At 30.0% G+C, this 10,862-nt stretch overlaps 1 protein-coding gene across 1 annotated transcript; it reads left to right on the top strand.

Moving 5' to 3' along the window:
- Nucleotides 1-4,253: 4,253 nt before the first annotated feature.
- On the top strand, nucleotides 4,254-4,436 carry NEUTE1DRAFT_55630 (uncharacterized protein; the record flags this gene model as incomplete). The annotated part of the gene is made up of 1 exon (XM_009858161.1): nucleotides 4,254-4,436. A coding segment is annotated over one exon (183 nt), but the record flags the coding sequence as incomplete, so codon positions are not given.
- Between the last annotated feature and the right edge of the window lie 6,426 nt (nucleotides 4,437-10,862).

The raw sequence follows: 10,862 nt of genomic DNA, 5'->3' as shown, positions 1-10,862 counted from the left end.
CGGCAATCCTACCGTCCCTAATCCTTCTACCGACGATAAATGAGGTCCCGAAGCCGCTTTGATATTATTATTGGAAGATACCTATACCCGATTTTGTAATAGGAGATTTGCGTTGTTAGAGGTTATAGAATATTTTAATAATACCTCCCAGTAATAAATCTTTGAGAATTTGCCCCTTTGGTAAATCTAGTAACCTAAACCTTAGTAACCCCCGGTATTTTAACGTTTGAATCCCTGTTAATGTTTTGATAGTGAGGATGTTAATATTTCTATATAAGAGTTGTTGGACTTCGAACGGTAGTAATAGTAATAAGGGGAATTCGGACCTTATATAGTTATGCGTTAAGAGTTTAAGGTTAAATAATATTAATTATAATAGTCTCCCTAACCCCTCCTACTATAAATCTAATAATTTTAATGTTAATAGATAGTTTAACCCTAATTAGTTTAGAGAGTTAGTTTGGAACGGCCAATTAATCGTTCGTTTTAGTCTTTGTAGCTTTTATAAGTTGATACTTAGTTTACTACTACTAGTACTTTACGCTTTAAGATATATATTCTTTAATATTAATTTATTAAGTTTAAAGTTAGTTTTACTAAGTAGGATATCTAATATAAAATAGGTGGGTTGTATTTATAGGTATGTCTTCCGTTCTTAAATTACTTTATTATTTATTAATACCCTCCTTCTTTAATAGGATAACGAAGAGATTGTTTAAGCCCGTTTGGAGAGAGATTGGATTTAATGTAATTATTGCCTTAGGAAGTGTAATCGAGAATAAAATATTATACCTACTCCCTTATTGGTTATATTAATTGCCTAATAATATCCTGATTTGGAATCGGGCGCTAGTGAGCCGGATTCTGTTCGATTTATATACTATTGTTGTTATTTTATACTTCCTATCGCCGACTATAACCCTACTATAGGCTCCTATCGATTCTATAATAGCGATGACCGTTTTATTTGCCTAATTTGTTATATTATTCGACCGATTATAGACTAGAACTTAACTACGGGCAATTATATTATATATAATAATAATTAACGATTTATCTATCCGAATTATTATTATTCTTAATATAATAGTAAATGTAATCCTGTTACCAGCAATTGTATACTTTGTTAATTATTTATGTAATATAACCTCAATTCCTAACGTAAAGTCTATTCTATCTATAATAGTGTAGCTAACCGTCTAAATTATATAACTTATAATTTCCTAGAATGGGACTACTATTTATTATACTTAGAAAGAGTTAGGGATTAGTGCCTAGTTAGTCCTAATCTCTTAATGTAATTTACTGACAATAACAATGTTAATATTTAACCTAACGAAGAGATACCCTACTTCTTCTACCCGGTATATGGATTAGTACGGCGCCCTATTAATAAGGATCCTATTACTGGATTTTGTATAGTATATATTTATACTAATCTTAATTATAATATTTGAGAAGAAAATAAAGTTTATTTTAATTGTTATTAAGATTTTCAACGGATAGATTTCTTTAATAAATACGGTATTGAATGTAATTATTGTAAATAGTATTGGGAACTATTGTATAGAGACGAAGTAGACTATAATAATTCTAATAATTTCTATTATTTTGACGACGATAATAATAATTTATTTTAAATTAAACCCCGTTTGCAAATATATAATCCTCTTAATAATTTAAGCGTTATATTTAATATTGATAACTTTGTATAAGACTATAGTCTTCTGTAAATTTAATCCTAGTCCTAATCCTAATCCTAATACTAATTCGGCGCTTTATAATAGAGACGAGGTCGGCTACGCGGTCCTAGACTACTATAATTACCTCAGCCTCCCGGCGTTTAATTTCCCGGCCTCCCCGGTATTGAATTTAAGTGCGACCCTGTGTTTAACAGCGATATAAATGCCCGGGCTATTATTGATATTAATTATTAATATATTTTTAATTATTAAGTTATATTAACTACCGAGGTTATAAAAGAATATTATTGTTATAAAGAGAAGTGGTTCAATTTAAAGTTTATTAGAGTTGGCGATTAGGATATTTATAAGTAGTATTAGCGTATTAATACGAACCTCCGACCGGGCGAACCTTTTAAATATACTACGGCCAATAATATAGACTTTAGTACTTTTAATCTTAATACCGACAAATATTAGCTACTACCTCTTAATTTAGTAGAGGAAATACTAATTGTATAAGTCTACGTTTATATTAATATTTATACTTTCGGCCGTTAGTAATGAAAATATAGGGGTTATTGTATTAACTTCCTTCGTAATATTTCTTACGTTTGTTACTAATTACTTAGATTACCCGAAGAAGTCGATATCGTTTTATTATAGTTACGAAATACTTAGAACTACCCTAACTTTAACTGTATATATAAGGAATTTAAAGTTAACCACTATAAGATTAATATATAGCTTCGGTTTTTAAAAGATAATTACCCTAGGTATTTAAATATTGAAATTATATAAAAGCGGCTCAATACTTTATTAGAAGACGGGGATATAATAGATGATGTGGCTAATATTCTAATAAACGATATTGTTATTGAAGATTTCGATATATTATAAGAAGAGAGATTCGAGGAGATCTTACGAGAAGCCGATGAAATGGAGGTTAGTATAGCTCTTAATATACTAGGTAGTACTCTTAGGGATATTGATTAATTTAGGGTATAGTTTTGTAGGGATTAAATACTAGACTCCAACTTTCTACCAATTGAATTTGTAAATGCACTGGATAATTAATAATAACCTCTAGGTTAAGTACTACAACTTGTAAGGCCTAAAGGATAATTTGTAAGTTAGTAGAAGGAACCTATAGGTTAATAAGAAGAACTTATAAGTTAGTAGGAAGGATATTTAGGTCTTGCTCCGCTTCCGGCTCCGGAACCCTTAGCTACCGACCTAGCTCCGGCCCCGGCTCCGGCTCCCCCGCTTAAATACTATTATATTTAATAAGGCCCTTTGTATAATTAACCGATTAACGAATTCCGGTGTAATTAGGTATTGCTATTTTAGGTATTTCCTAGTCTTTACCCCCGTAGTTAAGTTGAATATTTCAACCTTCGTATAAGGAAGGTTAAATATAATATATATATCTATTATACAATACGGTGGTATAATGGTAGATTTGCCCGATATAAGAGATTTCGATACGTTGCCTTTAATTCCTTAATGTGTAGTTAAATATATAGTAAAAGCGCTTTTTATATCCGTAATACTAAATTTAATTTTAAAGCTTTCGTTAATTAACAGTAATTTGAAGAATATTTCGAAGTTTAATTAAAAGAAGTATAGAGTCTTCTTAATTTAATTATATAATTTACTAATATAATTCGAGGTATACGGTCTTACTAGATTTAACGGTTATATAAGTTAGCTTCCTATATTAATTTTTTGGGTATGTTAGTAATGTTTCTGATTTTTAATATTACCGATTTATATTAGGAAAGTCTAGTAAAGTATATACCCAACTATAAGTAATAGTTGATTTCTAACAATAATAATCGTTATTATATATTTAAGACTAATATTTTTAATAACCCTTATATTGCTATATATTATTTTATTCGGCGTTTTGAATTATTTAAAGAGTATATATTAATGCCCAAGTTCAAATTCGATAACTTCTAATAGCAGCTAGAATTCTAAGTACGAAGTACTAGCTATATTGATAGAGTATATTAGGTTAATAATATTAATACCCTAGATTTGAGAAATTTAGAAATTCGACAAGAAATTATTAAAATATAGGGTTTATATATTACTGTATAGAATCTTATATTTGAAGGTATTGAATAGTTAATTGAGGTTTAATTTAGTAAGGGTAAAGATTTAGAAGGCCCTCCTCCTAGCGTTGTTACTACTATTAGCAATTAATATAAGGCCTAAAATTAGCTAGTCCCCATTAGTCGTGTTCTAAAATACTACAATAAACGTAATAATATTTTAAATAGAAGGATAGATACTATTCAGCCTACTTTCAAAGAATTTATAGCTATAATTAATTGTATGTAAAGATATATTTATAATAATACTTATTACCTCTAAGTACGCTGGTAAGTCCGAGCCCTTCCTAGAGACTAGCAAATTCCGGATTTCAAACTCCCTATCCCCAAATAGAAGGTTTACTGCTTTTATTTTACTAGGAAGCTTTATAAATACTCTCTACTTACTACCCGTATTAACCCTAGGTTTTAGCTATTCGATAGCTGACAAAATAATAGTATTTTCAATTAGTACAATCCTTTTATTATATTTAGGTGGATGGCTAATATAAATATTCAACTATATACTAGTATAAATACTATATTTAATTACGTAGCTAAATACGTTTCGAAAGCCGAAAAAAGGACGAAGTCTTACAACGAGATTGCTACGGAGATTATTCTTCAAATTACGGCTAGGAATTTAATTAAGTAATTTATTACAAAATTTATAAATAAGCTTATTACTAAAAGGGATTAATTAATTTAAGAAGTCTACTACCTTCTTTTTAACCTTCCTCTTTATAATAATAGCTGTATAGTAGTTATAGTAGATTGCTACCTTCGAAATAACCGAGGTATTATTATTTATAATCCCGAGGGAGGAAGAGTAGTAGTAGCCGTAGTTAGTAGTAATAATAATGAGGGTAAAGGTAGTATTTATATGAATACGGCCAACGAAGTTCGGTAAACCCAGTTAATCTATTAGAAGTATATAAATTGAAAAGAATACTATATCTAAAAATCCTTCTTTAAGTTTGTTACTTAGTTCGATTGTATTAGCTTACATTCTAGGCTTTTGATAGATCGTGCGAGATAGAGGGTAATTAACTACTTCCCTATCTATAAGTATGAAAATAATTAGCAAAATTTCATCCGGGTTAAACTTATATTGTATTATCCTTATTAGTATCCGGCTAATATTTATATTGTTAATAGTATTTACTATAAGTTATTAGGGGATACTTATTTAGCTTGTTGTAAATAATATATTAATGAACTAGATTACCCTAATGATTATTACGGTAAGCTCCCTAATGCTGAGCTAGAAGAAGAGTTTGAGCTATTTAGTTAAGAAGAGGAACCGGATGAGCTTAGTTAGGAAGGAATTGTAAGGTAAGTATTATATTCCTTACTTATTTCTTTAATTCCTAATTAATTAATAGTTTGATTATAGAGATAACCCTAACCGTTATATTAATCCTAATAATAACGATTTTAATAGTGAAGTTCTTAGCCGCTGTAATATCGATTTCGACTATAATTAGTATAATAATTATATTAGGTTCTAGGAATTCCTTCCCTTAGTTGTAAATTATTAGAAATCTCCTTATAATACCTTTAACCTTTCTGACCTAAAGCTTATTACTCAACAAATTTACAATACTTTTAATATTGAATAATATATAGTATTCAATTAGTTTATTAATTACTACTAAGTAGTATTCGATAGTTAAGCTCTAAATTAGTTGCTTTTTTAAGTTGACGGCCGGGGTAGTACTAGAAAATCCTATTTTATCCGACTATTATTTTATAAGTTTATTGAAATAGCCTTTATATATAACCTTCTAACCCCTATTGTTCGTATTGCGCCTATTAGTATTATTGCTAATAATATTGACGACTATACCCTCTATTTTCTTTTACAGTTTCCTTTCGGTATTGGAGGGTAGTTAGTCTATAAGGTATTAATTTAACTAATATTTAAAATAAATTAAAACTTTATAAGTATTTTATTATCGATAAAAAGTCTATATTAGGTATAAGAACTATATATTATATTAACGCCCACCTTCGTTAGGCCTTCGTTAAAAATTAAAGTAAGCAGTTTGGTAGTATTAATATCCTTCTTCTTAGGGATTTCTTTTAATTAGTACCTATTAGGCAAAAGGCCCTTTTCTACTAAGAACCCTTTAAATTCGCCAACGATTCCAATACTCCTCTTAAAGTGCTTAGGGAAGATGACGATTTAGACCGGCTTCCTAATGAGACTGAAGAATAAAAAAGGAAGCGTTTAGAAGGTAAATTGGATTTGGTTTAGTATAGTAATCGAGTTTATTATTTTAATTTCGATTGGAGTATCGAATTGAAATAAATTCTCCATTAATAAAGTATTGAGTAGGAAGACTTTCGTAAAGCTTTAGAAGGACTACGAAATAATAATTTTACTATTTAGGATTGGTGGGTATTAGCTAACTGTATTAAATTTAAATTATTCGTACCTAATTAAGCCGAATTCGACATTACTCTACGAATTTACTTAATGAATATTATAATTAATAAATATAACCTTAGGTATTTGGAATAGTTTAAAAGCCTAGTTTTTATTATTAAAGCTACTAATAAACCTAATAGTATTAAAGACGTTAAATATACCGATGCTAGTAATTTATATAGTAAGTTTATTTATGTTAAGGGTAGTAGAATTATACTTACCGAGAATATATAGATTGAAGCCGGTTTTGTTAATAGTTCGATTAGTACGGTTATTAATATTGTGTGGGATGGTGATTAGATGTATAATATATACCCTAAAGCCGGCGATTCCCCTTTTATTATTATGGTGTATTTCGATTGCTACTGAGGATCCAATTGCTTCGAGGACCTAGATTACCCTAATATTAAAGACTTAGAATATACTATACCTATATTCCGGTCTACTTAAGAATTCTTAAAAGAAGCTTGTATTTATAGGAGAACCTAATTCCCTTTAACTATTGTATATGCTATTACTATATATAAAGCGTAGGGTTAAATATTAAATAAGGTTATCTACAATATTTCGAAGAAGGACTTTGTAGTTGGGCTATTATATATAGTTATATCCTGTACTTATACGATTGAAGGTATTATGTTTGACGAGAGCTTCGAAATTGATACTTTATGTGTGAGAAATATTAAGACTTATACGTATAGAGCTATAGATATAGTTAGACGTATACTTTAATAATTGTATTCCGGCTATTTATTGCCGCTATACTATATTCGTGACCCGGGTAGTTCTTTAATTACAAATTGTAGGCTCTAGCTCCTTCCCGGGCCGGGGGATATTGATAATAATGATATTAATAATGGCCGGCCGCTCCGTAGAGTATACGGTAAACCCTGTAGTAGACCTTGCGGTAAATTTAAATTAAGACTTTGTAGTAGACCGTCCGGTAATAGAATTAGATTAAGAATTGGCTTAAGAGTTAGAAGTATAGCTCCTTCTAGTAGAGTTGGTAGTGTAATTCCTTCTAGTAGAGTTAATTTAAGAGGAAGGCCCCGTAGAAGACTTTGTAAGAGTATTGGTACTAATAATAGATTACCGTAGTTAAGAGGAAGATAGATTAGTAAGAGTAATATAGATGAGTAATTGTCCCTATTGTAGATAGATGTAATAATAAACGAGTCTTTGTAATTCTCAATCTCTTTCTCTCTCTTTTTTATTATTTTTATTAATTATTAATTATTAATTATATTAATTATTTTTGAGGATGATAATTTAGAGTTCGAGTAGCGCTTCTATAATATATTGAAAGAAGAAGAAGAACGTCGTAATTTGCTTACTCTTAAGCGTTAATGTACTATTATTGGAGGTTAGGTTAGTACTAAGATAGTATTACTAGTTAAAGATGAACTTCTTTATAAAAAGAAGACTATAATTGTATAATCCGCTAGCCTTTCTCTCTTTATTCGGCTAAAGTAATATGTTATTCTTATTATTAATTATAATTTAGATTATTCTAATTTGTAATTTAAGTTGCTAAATGTTACTACCGGTTTAGAGAAAAAAAAAAAAAAAAGAAAGGAGTTTAGTTCGATTTATTCTGTGTACCCTAGTCGAATGTTTTATGGTATACCCTTTTTCAGAGTAACTGTTAATGGTATTGAGAGATAGTACGTTTTACGGCGGTCTTATATCTCCTATTCCTCCGGACAACGGATACTTACAACGGACAAATTGGAAGATAAGAAGGATTTAAGAGATGTTAGTAGTATAATAATTGAGCGTTTAAAGAGAAAAACGAGTTATTAGTAAGGAGTTGAATGTAAGAGTTCTTTATATATTTATATTAGTAGTAGTAAGAGCGTCCTTTATACCGCTATACTACGGGCGTCCCTATAGTACCCCGGGGGGGGTTAGTGATAGTAGGGTAGTTGGAATTAGACTATATGGACTGATTGGAGCGTTCTGAGAGTGTTTGCTGAGTCTAGTTGGGTTTATAGGTAAGATAATAGAAAGATTCGCGGAAGGGGTTAGATTTGGTGATGTTTTGGTTGGTGTTGTGCCTTTGAATACGAATTTCGAATTGCTAAGAGCCTTCCCATACTTCCTATTTTAGCGCTAGTACTAAAGAAAATTAGCGGCGATTGATTGGGTATATTCGAGCTAGATGTGGATCTAGTATTTTGCTTCCTAAATGTCTACTTATATAGGCGTTTCTCTGTCTTCCTTGGCCACATTTAGGCTCCGGCTAAGGAAACTGTATTTTTGAATATATATATAAATGTTTAATATAAGACGGTCTATTTAATTATCTTAATAATCTTCCCTGCGCCCTATATTATAATGCTGCTGATTTTTAGCGGAAGGGCTACTATAAATTAATTATAAGGGACGCTTGCTATAGCCGTACCCCTTCCTTTCTTAATAGTAGTACTATAAACCCGGTCTAAATTATTTTTAATTTAAATAATAGTATAATTATTCCTATACGTATTATATCTAATAGTAATAATACTATTACTTTTATTCGTATAGTCTCTAGTTTTAATAGTAGTAGTACTACCCCTAATAATCCTATAGCCCTCGATACCTCTAATTGCCCTATTATAAATAAAAATTAGGTTTAATAGCGTTATAAAGTTACTATAAACTAGACTTATATAATAGTACTATTCGAAGAGTTTTTTAGGCATAACTAGGCGCTTGTTAAATAATACTTCGGTTCTTACTATAATTATAATTTAAATAGTACTTGTAGTTAGTACAATCGTCTCCTCTTTATCCCTTATCCTATTATTTTAGTATTGTTAATAATTTGCTCCCTTCTTAAAAGTACTTTACAATTTCCTTATACTATTCCTCCTCTAATTTGATTACTAGATAGTACTCCCTTAATTTACCTAACCTCAACGCTTATAATAGGATTTTTTCGGCTTTAATTCCGTTATTTAAGTACTTTTAAAATTCCTCCTTTATTAGCGGCTAATTATCGAAGTCCAACTAAAAGAAAGTTTCTACATTAAAGTAATTTAAAATAATATAGGTAAAGGTCTCCTTCTCGAACCCGTAAGTATAAATAGGTATCTAAGTATCCGGTACTTTCCTCCGAAAGAGGAAGGCGCAGAGCCTAATAACCTCCATCCTAGCTTAAATTAGGAGGGAACTCTTCGTTTTAATTAGTAAGTATAATTCGTCCTCATCTTCCTCCGGCGCTCGATATTTTCTTCTTTCCTTCCTTATACTGACTATATATCGTTAAATAATTTCGCTGCTAAATTTAGGGTTGAGGTTGGCGATAGTAAATTCGTGCCGTCGACCTAATTTGGCTACCGCCGCCGCTGGGTAGTAGTTATAGCGCAATACCCATTCTCGATTCGTTATATCCTCCAACTATTCCTCTCGGTCGGTAACTATCAGTTCCGGGACTTGCGACGGCGGTAGCGGGGTCCCTAATTCCGAGGGGGGACCGGCCGCAATCGCTAGCAATTTCTCCGTTATAATCCGAATAATTACCAATAAAGTTTATATAATTTGGAAATTTAGGGTTATAACATTCTTTATACTCCTTAATTTGAAAAGTGTATTCGATAGAATTAATTATAAATAGCTTCTATATAGTTTATAAAAAATATAATTCCTAATATAGATTATTAAATAGGTAATTAACTACGTTATTAATAGAAGAGGTTCCTTCTTGTTTAATAATAAAATATTCTACCCTTATACTATTATAAGAAATATATTCTAAAATTCCCCCCTCTCTCCTATTTTTTTATTCTCTTTATTACTCTATTATATTAGAAGTTAATAATAATCTTAAATACAATTACTATCGGCTTTATAGACGATACTATTATTATTATAATAGCCTATATTATCGAAGAGAATTACTATACCTTATAGGCGGTATAAAAAATATATTTAGAATAGGTAGTAGGGGCGAGAGGTATAGAGTTTAAAGTGAGTAAAACGGAGCTAATATATTTTACGCGGACGAAGGTACTAAGGATAGAAATTCTTTAATTTAGGAATGTAATATTTTAACTAACAGAATTAATAAGGTTCTTCGAAATTTAATTGGACTGTAAATTTAATTACTAAACTTACACAAAAGTAGTAAAATAGAAAATAATATTTTAGACAAATATACTTATAAAGTTAGTTATAAAAATATAAGGTTATTCCTTCGCTCGGGTAAAGAAAATATATATTAAGTATATTTATAGTATTATTATATATAAAGCTTTAATATTCTATTAGCTGACCGAAGTTTATAAGAAATTATAAGGGATTACAATTAGACTAGCGAAGTATTAAATTAAATATTCAAAAATTATTATTAGGGCGTATAAAATTACGCTAGTATAGAACCTAAAAATAGAAACCTTTTATTTATTATTCGACATCTATCTTAATAAGAGAGTTTGGACCTTCGAAAAAAGGTTCGCTCGAATGAATTAAGTAAAATTCGCCCGGGGGACTATAACTTAGGTAATTAACTATATTTAAATATAACAAATTAGAGGTTGGCTACCAGTTAATAAATTAGAAAATAATATAATTAAAGTTTAGTAAGCTAAAGAGTAGGCGTTAATAGAAAAATTACTAGCGATTGCGGCCGGTCTTCCTTCGGAAGTAAAGACCCCGCCGCTA

The sequence above is a fragment of the Neurospora tetrasperma genome, assembly GCF_000213175.1.
Source record: "Neurospora tetrasperma FGSC 2508 unplaced genomic scaffold NEUTE1scaffold_81, whole genome shotgun sequence".
In the NCBI taxonomy this organism is placed as follows: domain Eukaryota; kingdom Fungi; phylum Ascomycota; class Sordariomycetes; order Sordariales; family Sordariaceae; genus Neurospora; species Neurospora tetrasperma.
Note: the sequence above shows the minus strand (reverse complement) of the source record. Positions and strands in the feature narration are given on the sequence as shown.